The sequence below is a fragment of the Rhinoraja longicauda genome, chromosome 7 (assembly GCF_053455715.1).
Source record: "Rhinoraja longicauda isolate Sanriku21f chromosome 7, sRhiLon1.1, whole genome shotgun sequence".
Taxonomy (NCBI): Eukaryota; Metazoa; Chordata; class Chondrichthyes; order Rajiformes; family Arhynchobatidae; genus Rhinoraja; species Rhinoraja longicauda.
In genome coordinates this window covers 45,039,130-45,057,348 of record NC_135959.1, presented here as the reverse complement: position 1 = coordinate 45,057,348, position 18,219 = coordinate 45,039,130, and the positions used below count along the sequence as shown (strand labels likewise).

At 45.0% G+C, this 18,219-nt stretch overlaps 1 protein-coding gene across 5 annotated transcripts in view; it reads left to right on the top strand.

Annotated features, from left to right (window-relative positions):
• The window catches only part of sgcg (sarcoglycan, gamma), a 208,918-nt gene that overhangs the window by 115,113 nt on the left and 75,586 nt on the right, over positions 1–18,219 (top strand). For 3 of the 5 annotated variants that reach the window (XM_078403076.1, XM_078403075.1, XM_078403077.1), the window contains one exon: positions 5,104–5,295. In XM_078403076.1, the coding sequence (XP_078259202.1) occupies positions 5,104–5,295 (192 nt within the window). Of the gene's footprint in view, positions 1–5,100; positions 5,296–18,219 lie in introns of all 5 variants that reach the window. The other 2 variants (XM_078403078.1, XM_078403079.1) reach the window with 1 other exon arrangement.

Below are 18,219 nucleotides of genomic sequence, written 5' to 3'. Positions count from 1 at the left end.
AACAAAGATCTCGGAGAAAACCCACGCAGGTCATGGGGAGAGCGTACAAACTCCGTAGAGACAACACCCGTAGTCGGGAGCGAACCTGGGTCTCTGGCGATGCAAGCGCTGTAAGGCAGCAACTCGACCGCTGCACCACCATGCCACCCAGTTCTATTTATTTGAGATGGAAGCCGATGGAGAACAGGCATGGCAGTGTACAACAAGATTGAAATTGTGGAGAAAGTATCAGAAAGAGCAAATCTAGATTGATTAGAATCAATTGCTTTTCCAGCGAAGAGTTTCTACCATCATAAAACCTTGGACAATAGCATAGTGGTAGAGAGTTGCTGTCTTACAGCGCCAGAGACCCGGTTTTGATCCTGACTACGGGTGCTGTCTGCATGGAGTTTGCACGTGCTCCCTGTGACCGAGTGGGTTTTCTCCATGTGCTTCCACACTACAAAGATGTGTAGGTTTTAAAGTTAATTGGCTTCTGTAAATGTTTCCGTACTGTGTAGGATACTGCTAGTGTATGAATGATTGTTGGTCGGCGCGGACGTGGTGGGCTGCATAGCCTGTTTCCACAAAAGGATAGCTTGGAACTGCACCAAAGAGAAACACAGAGGAGTTTTACTGAGGAGAGTCCACACATGCACCTGATGCACAAAATCAGACAATTAAGTTGTTTAACAAATTGGAATAATTCAGTTGCAAGAGTGATGAAATTTAATCAGGCTTGTCAAATCTCATGTGCTGAGCACAGTGAACAATTATTCCCCTGTGGAGATTCAGAGCTATAAAGAGAGCACACTCAGACCTTTGCTTTCATTCGATTAAGTTCTCAGGCAGTGTATCGTGTGAAAGGAGCAGAGGCAAAAATTAAAGAAATTGCTGCTTTGTGAATGTTCATGCTCATAAGTTATAGGAGCAGAATTAGGGCCCTTCAGCCCATCAAGTCTACCCCGCCATTCAATCAAAGCTGATCTAACTTTCCCTCTCAACCCCATTCTCCTGCCTTCTCCCCATAACCCCTGAAATCCATACCAATTAAGAATCTACAATCTCCATCTTAAAAATATCCATTGACGGCCTCCACAGCCTTCTGGCAATGAATTCCGTAGATTCACCGCCCTCTGACTAAAGAAATTCCTCCTCAGCCTCTCCTTTCTAAAGATTCGTCCTTTTATTCTGAGGCTATGGCCTCTGGTCCTAGGGTCTCCCACTAGTGGAAACATCACATCCACTCTATCCAGGTCTCATGATTCGGTAAATTTCAATGAGGTCCCTCCTCATCCTTCTAAACTCCAGCGAGTCCAGGCCCAATGCCGTCACAAGCTGATCAAATGTTATCCGAGTCATCCCTGGGATAATTCTCGTAGACCTCCCCTGGACGCTCTCTCATGCCAGCACCCCCTTCCTCAGATATGGTGCCCAAAACTGCCCACAATATTCCAAAATGCAGTCTGACCAGTGCCTTCTAGAGCCCCAGCCATACATCTCTGAATGGGAGATGGGATAAGATTCATCTAGTGTATGTGTAGTTCCAGGCCTTGCACATTCAAACGTGACCCGTGGGAATCACCCGGTCCACGCCGTCTCAGAATGGAGAAGGTGCATTTGGGTTGAGTTTAGTTTATGGTCACATGTACCGAGGTACAGTTACAAGGTTTTGTTGCGTGCTAACCAGTCAGCAAAAGACAATACATGATTACAATCAAGCCGTCCACAGTGTACAGACAGATCTGAGAGGAGATGAAGAAAAGCATAGTTAAATTAAGAAATACTGCTGATGAAGTAGTGGTTTAAAAGAGTGGAGTGATTGTAAAGCGTGATTGCAGATCCAATTCAGTGATCTGCATTTGGCCAATATCCCTCTAAACCTGTTCTATCCATTTATCTGTCTACATGTTTCTTAAGCGTTGCAATAGTACCTGCCTCAACTACATCCTCCGGCAAGTCATTCCATACACCCGCCTCCCTTTGTGTAAAAAAGTTACCCCTCAGGCTCCTACTAAATCTTCCCCCCCCCCCCCCTCACCTTTAATCTATATCCTCTGGTTCTCGATTCCCCTACTTTGGGCAAGAGACTGTGCGTCTGTACGATCTATTCCTCTCATGATTTTGTACACTTCTCTTAGATCACCCCTCATTCTCCTGCGCTCAAAGGAATAGAGTCCTAGCCTGCTCAAACCTCCACCTATAGCTCAGGCCCTCGAGTCCTGGAAACATCCTCGTAAATCTTCTCTGCACCCTTTCTAGCTTAACAATATCTTTCCTATAACATAGTTCCCAGAACTGAACCCAATACTCTAAATGTGGCCTCACCAACATCTTGTATAACTGCAACATGACCTCCCAACGTCTACACTCAATATACTCAGGAGGAGTCATATCATTACTCGAACTACACACCTGCCCGGCTCCCTCCTTCCTCAGTCTGAAGAAAGGTCTCGACCCAAAACACCACCCATTCCTTCTCTCCAGAGATGCTGCCTGACCCGCTGAGTTACTCCAGCATTTTGTGTATATCTTAGGTATAGTATATTTGATCTGTTTGGATAGCATGCAGAACAAAGCTTTTCACTGTAGGTCGGCACACGTAGCAATAATGAACCTAACCTAAAACATAGACCAACCTCCAAATTCAAGGCGTAGCTATGGGCACTCGCATGGGCCCCAGCTATGCCTGCGTCTTTGTAGGGTACGTCGAACAATCCCTGTTCCAGGCGTACACAGGCCCTATCCCCAATCTCTACCTCCGCTACATTGACGACTGCATTGGTGCTACCTCCTGCACCCTTGCAGAACTCGCTGACTTCATCAACTACATCACTAATTTCCATCCTGCTCTGAAATTTACTTGGACCATCTCCGACATCTCCCTACCGTTTCTGGATCGCACCGTCTCCATCACAGGAGACAGACTATTGACCGACATCTACTACAAACCTACGGACTCCCATAGCTATCTGGGCTACACTTCTTCCCACCCTGTTTCCTGTAAAGACTCTATCCCCTACCAATTCCTCCATCTACGCCACATCTGCGCCCAGGAGATGTTCCATACAAGGGCATCGGAGATGTCCTCATTCTTTAGGAAACGGGGATTCCCCTCTTCCATTATAGATGAGGCTCTCACTAGGGTCTCCTCAATATCCCATAGCTCAGCTCTTGCTCCCCCTCCCCCCATTCGTTACAAGGGCAGAGTCCCCCTTGTCCTCACCTTCCACCCCATCAGCCGTCGTATACAACATATTATCCTCCAACATTTCTGTCACCTCCAACGGGATCCCACTACTGGCCACATCTTCCCATCCCCTCCCCTTTCTGCTTTCCACAGAGACCGTTCCCTCCGTAACTCCCTGGTCCACTCGTCCCTTCCCACCCAAACCACCCCCTCCCCAGGTACTTTCCCCTGCAACCACAGGATATGCAACACCTGTCCCTTTACCTCCCCCCTCGACTCCATCCAAGGACCCAAACAGTCTTTCTAGGTGAGGCAGAGGTTCACCTGCACCTCCTCCAACTTCATCCACTGTATCCGCTGTTCCAGATGTCAACTTCTCTACATCGGCGAGACCAAACGCAGGCTCGGCGATCATTTCGCTCAACAACTCGGCTCAGTCCGTCTTAACCTACCTGATATCCAGGTGGCTCAGCATTTCAACTCCCCCTCTCATTCCCAATCTGACCTTTCTGTCCTGGGACTCCTCCATTTTCAGAGTGAGGCCCAGCGCAGATTGGAGGAACAGCACCTCATATTTCGCTTCGGTAGTTTACACCCCAGCGGTATGAACATTGACTTCTCTAACTTCAGATAGTCCCTGCTTTCCCTCTCTATCCCCTCCTCCTTCCCAGTTCTCTCACTAGTCTTCCTGTCTCCGACTACATTCTATCTTTGTCCCGCCCCCTCTCCTGACATCAGTCTGAAGAAGGGTCTCGACCAGAAACGTCACCCATTCCTTCTCTCCAGAGATGCTGCCTGACCCACTGAGCTATTCCAGCATTTTGTGTCTACCTTCGATTTTAACCAGCATCTGCAGTTTGTTTTCCTACACACTAACCTAAAACATGTTGCTTGTTTTTGGTGTTGATGAACACACTATCTCTACAAAATTGTAGTTTGAAAGTATTTTATTAATGGTGGGCAATGGGAATACTTTGATGAATTATGGTTTTATTTTCTTTGATGGTTACCTGTGATTGATTATTTTGCCAGTCTCCTGAAGCTGACTGATCTGCCTGTGATGACCTTTCATACATGAACAGATCTTGCCGCTCCACCATTTTGTACCTTGCAGATAACCCCACTGTAACCATATTGCAAGGTTTGTTGAGAGTGGGTGGCACACAGTGGCACAGCTGGTAGGGTCGGCCCCTACCTCACAGTGCCAGAAACCTGGGTTTGATCCTGACCTCATGTGCCGTCTGTGCAGAGTTTGCACGTTCTCCCTGTGACCGCGTGGATTTCCTCCGGATGCTCCGGTTTCCTCCCACATCCCAAAGATGTGTGGGTTTGTCGGTTAATTGGCTTTGTTAAAAAAAAGCCACTGGTGTGTAGGGAGTGGATGAGAAATTTGGATAACATAGAACTAATGTGAACGGGTGATTGATGGTCAGATTGGACTCGGTGGGCCGAAGGGCCTGGTTTCATGTTGTCTCTCTAAAGTTATTTGTTTAGTTTAGTTTAGTAAATTGTTTAGGAAACAGGCCCTTTGGCCCACAGAGTCTGCGCAAACCAACAACCACCCGTACACTAGTTTAGTTTAGAGATGCAGAGTGGAAGCAGGCCCTTCAGCCCACTGAGTACGTGCTGACCAGCGATCCCCGCACATTAACGCTATCTACACACATTAGGGATCATTTACAATTATACCAAGCCAATTAACCTACAAACCCGTACGTCTTTGGAGTGTGCAAGGAAACCGTAGATCCCGGAGAAAACCCATGCAGGTCACGGGGAGAACGTACAAACTCTGCACAGACAGTACCCGTAGTCAGGATCGAACCCATGTCTGGCCGCTGTGAGGCAGCAACTCTACCACTGTGCCACTGTAAACTAAACTCTTTTTGTTTGATTATGGGACGCCACTAATTTAACTTCTCTGCCTCTGCCAGCAGATGGTACGGGAACAATACCTGACAACACAAGGCAGCAGCCTACAAAGACCTGAGAATCAATATGTCTACAATATTGGGATCTATGGCTGGAGAAAGCGCTGCCTTTACTTATTTGTGCTGCTGCTTCTTATTATCCTGGTGGTGAATTTTGCATTAACAATCTGGATTCTCAAAGTGATGTGGTTTTCCTCAGTAAGTATCATCTGTTCATTTGTTTTTTTTCAAAATGCATTCTGAATTGTGCAGGTATTCAGAAAAGTTTAATCCTCTCTTCACTTCGCCTTTCTCTTACCTTGCTCACACATCAAGAGTCATAGAGTCATACGGTGTGGAAACAGGGCCCAACTTGCCAACACCGACCAACATGTCCCATCTACACTAGCCCTACTTGCCGGCGTTTGGCCCAAACTGTGCTTTATTCTTTGCCTCGTTCTTCCTAATTCCTTTTCATTCTATGCAACTTGATTGTACTTGATGGCTTCCCATTTTCACAAATGATTAGCTGAATAAATTGTCTGATGTCCAAGGACGGTAGCAAACGTCATTGTTCAGATTTGCAAGCGTCGTTTCTCCAGCTGCTGCCTCCCAAACTCATGGGTGGTGTATTATTGCATCCATGTGGTGCATTAATTCAAAGACATATGCAGTGCATGCAAATGTGATACAAAATGCATAACACAGACTACAATAATAAAAATGTTAAGAAAATTAACATTGGATGTGAGAGGTTATAACTGTATGACAACAAGTGGGGAAAGGTGGAAAGCAACATGAAGAACAATATATATATATTTCTGGATGATTTCTGAATGTTTAGTTTAACGATGCAGAGTTGAAACAGGCCCTTCGGTCCACCGAGTCCACGCCCACCACACTGGTTCTATCCTACACACTGGGGACAATTTACTGCAGCCAATTAACCTACAAACCTGCGCATCCTTGAAATGTGGGAAGAAACCAGAGCAGAAGATAGACATAAAATGCTGGAGTAACTCAGCGGGTCAGGCAGCATCTCTGGAGAATAGAAATAGGTGACGTTTTGGGTCGAGACCCTTCTTTAAACCCGGTAAACCAGAACACCCGGAGGAAACCCACGCAGCCACAGGGACAATGTACAGAATCTGATGTACAGACAGCACCCTTAGTCAGGATTGAACCCGGATCTCCAGCAATGTGAGGCAGCACCTCTATTGCTGCACCACCGTGCCACCGCAAATGTGGCGGAATATATAATAAATGATTCCGCACAATCATCGTTTCAACAGTACTATGTTTCAGTGTGCCAAGATCTTTAACCCGATCAAATACAGCTAATGACAAGGATGGACCTATTGAGGCCTGCCATGAGCACTTCATTTTGAATGCTTGGAAATATAATATGAGAAATGCGGGCAGTCACAATCCACTGGGTCACCACCAAACCTGTTGGCAATTTCTTCAGCCATGATTGGGCCGAATGGCCTAATTCTGCTCCTATAACTTATGAACTTACGAATTTATTAAAGGGTTCAAGATAGTGCCAGAAGCATGAAGCCACAAGAAACTGCAGATTCCTTCCTGTAATGGGGCGACCAAAAACCCAGGCAATACTCCCAAATGCGGTCGAACCAAAGTCCGACTGTATATAGCTGCAACATGACTTGGTGGTGCTTAGACTTATTTCCCCGGCTTGTGAAAGCAAGCATACCATACACCTACTTCACCATGTAATGTTACCTTGCACATACCATCATTTGCCGTTCAGTTCATGAGTACCAACTGATACTGGGATGACGATTTTGAGTTATCATTGCGCATGGTGGTGCAGCGGTAGAGTTGCTGCCTTAGAGCACCAGAGAACCGGGTGTGATCCTGACTACGGACACTGTCTGTACGGTTCCAGTTTCTTCCCACACTCCTGAGACGTACAGGTTTGTAGGAGGTTAATTGGCTTTGGTAAAGATGGTAAATTGTCCCTAGTGTGTGGGACAGTGCGAGTGTACGTGGTGATTGCTGGTTGGCGTGGACTTGGTAGGCCAAAGGGCCTGTTCCCGCACCGTATCTCTAAATGAAATAAACCAAACTAATCTCTGGTTCCTTTTTCTCATTCCTATTTAAATGCAACATAATTCTGTTATTTTTGATCATCTTTCTAGAGTGTGGCTCCCTTAACATTGTGTGACTTAATATATCCAAGATTATGAAGCAGCACCTGCTCATTGTCTTTTTTATTGTCTCTTCCTGACTTGGTCCCATATGGGACAGAGATGCTACTTGGCAGTCATAACAGGTAGAAAATGTCAAAGGCTGATTAAAATAGCGGTTCTGTTGCTGAGAACAATAATTGCCATTGCTGGCAAAAGAATGAGTTACTGAGTGCTGATCTTCTGGCTAAAATTTAGAATTCAATCAAGAAACTATTGGAACAGGGATGTAAACTGGGAGATGGGTAAGAATAAATTGGGCTCAGGCCTAATTAAGGGTGGCACGGTGGCGCAACGGAAGAGTTACTGCCTTACAGTGCCAGAGACCCGGGTTCAATCCTGACTATGGGCACTGTCTGTTTGGAGCTTGTACGTTCTCCCAGTGTCCGCATGGATTTCCTCCGGGTGTTCTGGTTTCCTCCCACACCCCAAAGACATGCAGATTGGCAAGTTAATTGGCTTCTGTAAATTGTAAGTTGTCCCCAGTGTGTACGATAGTGCTAGTGTACGATCGCTGGTCGGCACGGACTCGGTGGACCGGAGGGTCTGTTTCCACACTGTATGTCAAAAGTCTTAATCCACCTGCATACAGAATTTAGTGGAGAATGCAGTCAGAACATTTTACCCAGGTGGGAAATATCGGATACTACAGGGCATAGTTCCCAGATGAGAAGGGCAAAGCTTGAAGGAAATATGTTTAGATCAGAGAGATACAGTGTGGAAACAGGCATTTGGCCCACCGAGCCTGCGGCGACCAACGATCGATCACCCATGCACCAGTTCTATGTTATCCCAATTTTGCATCCTTCATACCAGAGGCAATTAACCTATGTCAATTGCACATCAATTGAGACTAACTCAATGGATTTATGAAATGGAATTCAGCACGGTTTGCGGGAAGAATAGGAAGGGACAGTATAAATAAAGGAGCAAGTCAAGTTGAGAAGATTGGTTCAATGGGTTGAATTTCAGAGGCAGAGTATAATGCATGCTGTCAAATAATTGCCTCAGTAATAATGACAGTAATAATGCATGCTGTAAAATAATGAGCTCAGTAATAATGACAGGAATTGACATTTTAGGCCATAGAGCTCAATGGTTCAATGGTGCTTTTATTGTCATATGTGCGTAAATCTAACACTGACATTCTTTTTCATACAAACAGTCCAGTACATTATTGCTATATTCCCAATCCGCAATTAGCAAGTGTACAGAAATAGTCTACTGAGCCCACATGCAAGAGGCACCGTGTTTTGGCGCCATTTTCAAAGTCCGTGCTCCAGTTCTTATGAGCAGTTTTGGGTTCCAAGCTGTTGCAGCCCTCCAGCCATCTCCTTCCTTGGATGCCACGTCCCTCTCCTTGCCCGTCTACCTTTGCTTCCCAGGGATGCCCCCACAGCCAACCACGAGGGCGTGGTAGATGCCCTCTGCTCTCCTACTGGCCTTGCTCCACGCCCATCGTGTCCATCGTCACTGGCTCCATCCTCCTGGTCTCTGGTCTTCGGGGGATGAGCAGGGGCCGGCACGGCGGCCTCCTCCTGCAGGCTGCGATCTGCCGGGTCTTCCGTTTGGACACTGGGTACGCAATCAAAAGCAAGGATGTTATTCTAAACATTCGTAAAACACTGTCCAGGGCCAATTCTTGGCAGCATACTTCAGAATGAAGTCAAGGCCAAAGAGAGAGCACAGAGATTAACCAGAATGATATCAGAGATGATAAAATTCCATGAAAGGACTGGGGAAACCAATGTAGATTTGCTTGATGTGTTCAAAATCTTGGAGGGTTTAAGTAAAAATTAAATTTGGAGTAGTGTGTGCAGTTCTGGTCGATCCATTACAGGAAGGATGTGGAGGCTTTGGGAAGGGTGGTGAGGAAGGGTGGTGAGGAAGGGTGGTGAGGAAGTTTACCAGAATGTTGCCTGGATTATAAGGTTTCAACTCCAGGAAGAGGACTTGGATGGTTTTCTCTGGAATATTGGAGGTTAAGGGGAGACTTGATAGATGTATATATGATTAAGAGAGGCATAGATAGGGTAAACAGTCAGAACCTTTCTCCCAGGGTGGACATATCTAACCTAGATAGCATAGCTATGAAGAGATCAGATGAGTAGGAAAATAACTGCAGATGCGGGTTCAAATTGAAGGTAGACACAAAATGCTGGAGTAACTCAGCAGGTCAGGCAGCATCTCAGGAGAGAAGGAATGGGTGATGTTTCGGGTCGAGACCCTTCTTCAGACTGATGTCAGGGGAGGGGGCGGGACAAAGATAGGATATAGATGGAGACAGGAGTAACTCAGCAGGTCAGGCAGCATCTCGGGAGAGAAGGAATGGGTGACGTTTCGGGTCGAGACCCTTCTTCAGACTGATGTCAGGGGAGGGGGGGGGACAAAGGAAGGATGTAGTCGGAGACGGGAAGATCAGTTTAACTTGGCATCATGTTCGGCACAGACATTGTGGGCCGAAGGGCCCGTTCCTGTGCCGCAATGTTCTGTGTTCTAAGTTTCATGTTCCATATTCAAAAATCCCAAACCTTGCCCTTACATTGAACCATTGCCTTGCCATTCTATGTCCACGTTTCTTCCAGGTGAACATTCCACAAGCAGCTTTTGGTCTTCTTGGTTTACCTCCTATTTCACATTCTCTCCAGCATCGGCCACTCTTTCATTCCTTGAAACAAATCCCCAAAATCCCTTCAGAAGCTGACAACCAATTTACCTTTCTCACTATCTTCAAAATATATCACTTTCACAAGACTTTCTATGTCCTAATTCCTTTTTCTTATTTGTGGTTTCAGTACTAGAGGGCATAGTTTAATTTAGAGGTACAGTGTGGAAACAGGCCCTTTAGCCCAACGTGTCAGCACCGACCAGCTATCCCCGTACACTAACACTATCCTACTCACACTAGAGACAATTTACAAATTTACCAAGCCAATTAACCTACAAACCTGCACATCTTTGGAGTGTGGGAGGAATCCAGAGCACCCGGAGAAAACTACTGGGAGAACGTACAAACTCCATCTAGACAGCACCCATACACAAGATCGAACCCAGGGCTCTGGCGCTGTAAGGCAGCATCTATAGACCAAAGTCTAAAGGAGATGTGCAGGACACGTTTTTTACTTGAAGATCTTAAGATCATGAGACATAGGAGCATCATTAGGCCATTCAGCCAATCAAGTCTGCTCCACCATTCGTTGATGGCTGATCTATTCTTCCTCCTCATCCCCGTTCTCCTGCCTTCTCCCCATAACCTTCGACGCCCTTACTGATTAAGAACGTATCAATCTCCGCTTTAAAAATACCCAATGACTTGGCTTCCACAGCTGTTCCTGGGAATGAATTCCACAGATTCACCACCTTCTGATTAAAGAAATTCCTCCTCATCTCCATTGAGGGTAGTGAGTGCCTGGAAAGTAAAGGAGGAGGCCAATACAGTAGTGACATTGAAGAGACTTTAGGACACGCATATGGATATGCACGGAATGGAGGGATATGGTTTAATTGCAGGCAAAAAAGTGTTGGTTTTAAAATCATGATTGGCTCACCGACATTGTGGGCCGAAGGGCCTGTTCCTGTGCTGTACTATTCAATGTTCTATGCTTCGTTTCTTCTTGGTGTCCAATTTTCCCTACATATAAGTTGAGACAGTGGAATTCCATACTGATTGGGATCATATAAACTCAGCGCATATCTGAGATTTGTCAGGTTTGAGTAGCTGAGCTATTCATAGAATAAAATTGGCACGGAAGGATTGAAGTTAATGGGCCTTGTTTTCCTGGGAAATCCTACACTTAATCGCTGGCCTCCTTATGAAGATTAATGCAATGTTGTTTCACAGATGCCAGGAGCACATGAGAGTAGTGAGGACCAACATGACAACAGATGCTGCACAGCTGAAGCGCTGCATTACATGTACAGATTTTTACACTCATTTTGCACTTCAGAAATGAGTGATTAATTATGGAATCCTCAAGATAGGAAGAAGAAATCGACCGAGGTTTTATTTTTAGAAGTAAACACAAACTGAGGTAATAATTCTGCAGTGTTACTTGCACTATGCATGCAAACACTTGCAGCAATATTGTTCATATGAAAAGCGGCACTCATTGACGCTGCTGGTGGAGCAGCTGCCCCACAGCGCCAGAGGCCCGGGATCAATCCAAACCACGATGCTGTCTGTAAGGAGTTTGCACGTCCTCCCTGTGACCACATGGGCTTCCACCTGGTGTTCTGGATTCTTCTCATATCCCAAAGTAGTTTGCGGGCTTGTAGGTTAATTGGCTTCTGTAAATTGCCCCAAGTGAGCAGGAGAGAAAGTGCGTATGAGTGATTGATGGTCGGTGCGGACTCGGTGGGCCAAAGGGTCTGTTTCCACGATGGATCTCTAAAAAAGGATGCTAGAGGGATATCTGATTTTGACCCATCCATATTTTCAAATGAGAAATTAAACAAAAACTTATGGCATTTTAATTTTGGTTTAGAGGACCCTTCTTCGGGCTGATTGTAGTTGGGGGAAGAGGGGGAGCTGGAAGCAAGAAAAGACCGGGACAAATCAGGGCTGGCAACAGATGACCTCAGGCAGGGTGATTCCCTGATAGGCCAAATACTGGCTTAGGGATGGTGTAATCCCAAGAGGGATACATCGTTACGAACTGTGCAACTGGCTAACCGACTTTAAGTGGGGGGAGGAGGGGGGTGTTTGTAAAAGTTACCTAAAATTAGAGAATTCAACATTCATGCCTATGAGCCATTGCGGGCTCCGCCTTTCCTTGGCCATCAGTGCCAGCTCTGATTTGTTCTGAACGGAGGGATTTGTTTCCCTCCGCTCTGACTATCACTTTGAAGAAGGGTTTCGATCCGAACTGTCACCTATTCCCTTTCTCCAGAGATGCTGCCTGACCCACTGAGTTACTCCAGCATTTTGTGTCCATCTTCGGTGAAATCCAACATCAGCAGTTCCTTCCTACACTAAACGTTCACACGGTTGGGTTGTAAGCTGCCCAAGCGGAATATGAGGTGCTGGTCCTCCAGTTTGTGTGTGGCCTCACTCTGGCAATGGAGGAGGCCAGGACAGAAAGATCAGTGTTGGAATGGGAAGGGCAGTTATAAAGAATGACCTTAGTGTTATCATTTTGCATTTCCTCCATGTAAGGGCACAGTTATAAAAATATGCTGCCAACCTTGTTTAAAAGGACAGTGAGATAACAGGGCAAAATTAATCTGAAAAAAATGGGAACAGATACAAGATATGCATCATTTTTAATGACAACATAATTGATTGTAACCACAAAAAGATTATTCCACAAGGGTATTGCGCTTTGTGCCTGTAAAATATATATATCACAATTCAGCTTGTCTATGCACTTAGAGTCATAGAATACATCAGGGAAACAGACCCTTCAGCCCAACTTGTCCATGGTGACCAAAATGTTTAACCAAACTTGTCCTATTAGCTTGCATCTGGACCTTATCCCTCCAAGCCTTTTCTCTCAATGTACCTGTCTAAGTCCTTTAAAGGTCGTAATTGTACCTGCCTTTGCCATTTCCTCTGACAGCTCGTTCCATGTACGCACCATCCTCTCTCTGATAAAGTTGGCCCTTTTAAAATGTTGTCTCTCAAGTCCCATTAAAATTCTCATAAATCATGTCTGCACCCTTTCTGGTTTAATGACAGTTAATTACATCTTTCCTAAAGCAGGGTGACCAGGACTGTACACAGTACTTCAAATGTGGCCTTCGCAAAGTCTTGCACAGCTGTGACATGCCATAACCCAAACTCCTGTACCAAACACACTGATGATTGAAGTCTATTGTGTCAAACATTTTCTTCACCAGAGGATAGACACAAAATGCTGTAGTGACTCAGCAGGACTGGCAGCATCTCTGGAGAGAAGGAATGGGTGATGAAACGTCTCCCATTCCTTCTCTCCAGAGATGCTGCCTGTCCCGCTGAGTTACTCCAGTATTTAGTGTTTATCTTTGGTGTAAACCAGCATCTGCAGTTCCTTCCTACATATTTTCTTCACCAGTCAGTCTACCTGTGTCGCTATGTTCATGGAACTATGTACCTGTACCCTAGGTCTCTCTATTCTATAACATTCCTCATGGCCTCACCATTTACTCTGTAAGTCCTGCCCTGGTTTGACCTACCAAAGAGCAACATCTTCCATTTATCTGAATTAAACTCCACCTGTTTTCTTTGGCCCATTTGCCCAATTGACCAGGATCTCATTCACCCTTCTTGACTATCGACTGTACCACTAGTTTTAGTGTCATACATAAACTTACTAACTCTGCCACCTACATTCACAACCACATTTAATATAAATAACGAACAACAAAGGACTAGCACCCAATGATCACCCGTACGCCAGTTCTATCCTACACACAATTTACAGAAGCCAATTAACCTAGAAACTTGCACATCTTTGGAGTGTGGGAGGAACCGGGAGCACCCAAAGGAAACCCACATGGTCGCAGGGAGAACGTACAAACTCTGTACAGACAGCACCCCTGATCAGGATGGTACCCGGGTCTCTGGCAGCAACTCTACCACTGCACCACCGTGCATCATCACTGCACCACTGTAGCTGCCCTATCTTATTTCCCAAAAGTTTCAACTTAGTTGGAAATTGCTGAATATCCAAATAACCAAATATGAATAAATCAATATGTTTCAAAAGCACTGATAAATGAATAATCAACAAAAAATACATTTTGCTGAATCAGCCAATGTTACAAGAATGACCATCCTCGCATAATGCCATCACATTGTACACTGCAGCCTTTTAATTCTTTGTTCATGTTTCACAGTTTGAGAAAAGATTCATAACACTGCTATCACTGGTGCATAGCTGTTTCTATGAAAGACCTTTAACATACAGAATTGCTTTGGGGAAGTAAAAAGAAGGATGACAGGATTTAAAGCTAGTCTTGCTGTTTTGATAAAACTGTATCCAGACTCCTCTATAACAGCCAGCCTTGATAGTGTTACAATACTCACCTCAAACGTTGTGCCTTCTGTCAATCATTCAGCCAGGCTCTGTGAATTTTAGTTTAGTTTAGAGATACAGCGTGGAAACAGGCCCTTCGGCCCATGCAGTCTGCACCGACCAGAGATAAACCCCCAAAGAAAATGCAGGCCAAAAATGTAACCATTTAAATTAATTTGCGGTATCAATTTTGATGTTGATAATTTCACACTAAATTAAGGTTAATGCTCCGGGCATCATAATGCATAAAGAAATAACAAAGACGCATAGCAGTACAGAAAATATAAATATACACAAGCAATAATTTATTTTACCTTAATCAAGGGTGGACTGTGTAAATACATTTCTTACAAGTTCTTTATCAACAGACAGTCATTAACCCTGAGATAAAAGGTTCTGTCTGACTAACCTATCTATGCTTCACATCATTTTATATATACTGAGCCTTTATAAGGTACTGGTCAGACCATATTTGGAGTATTGTGAGCAGTTTTGGGCTCCATATCGGAGGAAGGATGTGCTGGTGTTGGAGAGGGTCCAGAGGAGATTTACGAGAATGATCCCAGGAATGATTGGGTTAACACATGAGTGTTTGATGGCACTGTGCCTGTACTCACTGGAGTTTAGAAGGATGAGGGGGATCTTCATTGAACCTTACCAAATAGCGAAAGGCCTGAAGAGAGTGGATGTGGAGAGGATGTTTCCACCAGTAGGAGAGTCTAGGACCAGAGGTCACATCCTCAAAATAAAAGGATGTACCGTTAGGAAGGAGATGAGGAGGAATTTCTTTAGTCAGAGGACGGTGAATCCGTGGAATTCATTGACACAGAAGGCCGTGGTGGCAAAGTCAATGGATATATTTAAGGCGGAGATTGAAAGATTTTTGATTAGTACGGGTGTCAGGGGTTATGGGGTGAAGCCATGAGAATGGAGTTGAGAGAGAAAGATAGATCAGCCATGATTGAATGACGGAGTAGACTTAATGGGCCGAATGGCCTATTTCTGCTCTTATAACTTATAAACTAGCAGGTAACTATAATCTTTTAAGAACCCTCTCTGTATTATATGTTCAGGACTATCCTTAAGTATGAGAACTCTTCATGAACTAATACTCAAAATAAATGCACACACAAGTTCCGTCTCATGTCATATACACAAGGGTCCCGATCCAAAACATCACCTTTCTATGTTCTCCAGAGATGCTGGCTGCCTGAGTTACTCCAGGACTTTGTGTCTTCTCTTCCCATTTACATTAACATTTACGGTCTTTCCTTTGTGGAAGTAGTTGATTCATTATTTACAAAGACGTTTCAAAGACTTTAATTAAGCCACCTCAGCTTGAGAGAAGGAAAGGTGCAATTAGAGGAGAAATTTGGCCAAATTGTTGCATAATGCATCTGATAATCATCCAATGACCCCTGCTGGGAGCAGTGGCGATAAAACTGAGCTCAGCTTGCATTAGCTTCTCCAGTGGATTTGCTGTATTTTCTCATGGATGAGGCTCATTCATGCATGTCGGACACATACAGTAGATAAAGTGGCAGATGCAACTATAACATATGGAGCCATGGTTCAGTAGGAAGAGAAGGGCTGGAGGGGGAACTGTTAACAGGCAGCACAGTAGCGCAGTGGTAGAGTTGCTGCCTCACTAACACTTCAGTTACCTTTAGTTTTGTTTGGTTTACTTTACTTTAGTTTAGTTTCGAGATACAGCGTGGAAACAGGCCTATCGACCCACCGAGTCCACGCCGACCAGTGATCACCCATTCACACTAGTTCTATCCTACACACGGGACAAGTTACAGAAACCAATTAACCTACAAACCCATATATCTTTGGACTGTGGGAGGAAAGCAGAGCACCCGGAGAAAACCCACCCAGTCACGGGGAGAAAGTACAAACTCTGTACAGACAGCACCCGTGGTCAGGATCGAACCTGAGGCTCAGGCGCTGTAAGGCAGCAACTCTATCTCTGCGCCACCATGCCGCACAATGTGTGTCACCCTTCGATTTAATTGCATCGATGAGATTTTAGCAAATTCCACATTTTATCTATCAGCCTCTGCGATTCCCTTTCATCTTCCTCCATGGGAGCATTGTCTTTCCGCCTTCCAGAGAGAGGAGACATCCTGGACTGCTGTGTAGCCCTGCTCTCCTCCCACACACCGCCTGTTACAGTCTCTCGACTTCACAGCAAGAAGCAAGCAGCATTGCTTCATTCATAGCTTCCACTTCCCACTCAATGCTTCTCCGAGCCCAGTGTCACTTTTCGAATCAGCATCTAATATTGCCTCTTCAATATCTCATTGCTTTTTATACGTAAGGTTTACTTTAACTCCTTGCAGCTTCAAGCAAACTCTTCATGGTTTCCAATGAACTTTGCCAAGTGGTAGCTGAACACTAGGGCGGCACACAGTGGCACAGTGGTAGAGGTGCTGCCTCACAACGCCAGACACCCGGATTCGATCCTGACCTCGGATGCTGTCTGTGTGGAGTTTGCACGTTCTCCCTGTGACCACCCGGGTTTTCTCCGGTGCTCCGTTTTTTTCCCACATTCTAAAGACGTGCGGGTTTGTAGGTTGATTGGCCTCTGTAAATTGCCGCTAGTGTGTAGGGAGTGGATGTTAAAGCTGGATAACACATAATTAGTGTAAACAAGCGATGGTGAGTGGAAGGGCATGTTTCCGCACTGTATCTCTAAACAAAACTAAACTAAATATCCTAAGTCCAACAAAAGTGATTTTCCTTATCAGTTTCAACGTAGTTACCTCACAACAGCGGGGAGGGGAAATGTTTAATACTACCAATTGGGTGGAACAAAACACAAATTGCTGGAGGAACTTAACGGGTCAGGGAAATTGGCCATTGCTTCAATATGGCTGGTCCAGGACAAGTTGCTAGTGATATTTACTCCTTAGACTTGAAGCTTTAAACCAAAGTCAATCACTATCTCCTTTGTCTTGCTGATGCTCAATCTCAGTGCTGGTCAGATTAAGAGAGAGGAGAGAATTTGACTGGCTCAGAAAGTCTGAAAGCTTTGTGTTGTAACTTACGCATTCTGAAACAACTCTTAAACTCTGGCTTGTGTTGTTTTAAGCCAGAACTTCGTGCTTTTGATGCTGTCTCCATTGTATTGGCAGGAAGATTTGAGGCCATTCTCATTGTTCTCTGTGGCCTTGATGGTCACCTAACACATCATTCTTAGTGGCAATATGGCTAGTGGCAGTACAACTATGCAGTTTCAACAAGGGAGCAAAGAGAAATAAATTGCAGTTCTGTGGGGTGGTTTCATGGGTCACAATCAAAGAGACATACACTGTGGAAACAGGCCATTCGGCCCAACTTGCCCATGCCGACCAACATGGCCCCTCTACACCAGTTCCACTTGCCTGTGTTTAACCCGTATCCCTCTAAATCGTTCCTATCCATGTACCTATCCAAATGTCTTTCAAATGTTGTGATAGTACCTGCCTCAACTACCTCATCTGACAGCTTGTTCCATGTACCCACCACCCTTTGTGTGAAACATGTACTTTGACACTGAAGGCACAGGTTATCCATGACTATATGAAAAACCTGTGTTGTCCTGTATGTTAGCCGCAAACCATATGTGCTTAGTTGACACATTGCATGTCATTAAGCTGAAAAGAGTACAGAGAAGATTTACGAGGACTCGACGGTGTGAGCTAAAGGGAGAGGTTGTGCAGGCTAGGACTTTATTCCTTCGAGCGCAGGAGGCTTAGAGGTGATCTGATAGAGGTGTATAAAATCATGAGGGGGATAGATAAGGTGAATGCAGAGTCTTTTACCCAGGCTAGGGGAATCAAGAACCATGTGACATAGGTTTAAGCTGAAAGGGGCAATAATTAATAGGAACCCAAAGGACAAGCTTTTCACTCAGAGGGTGATTGATACATGGAACGAGCTACCAGAGAAGG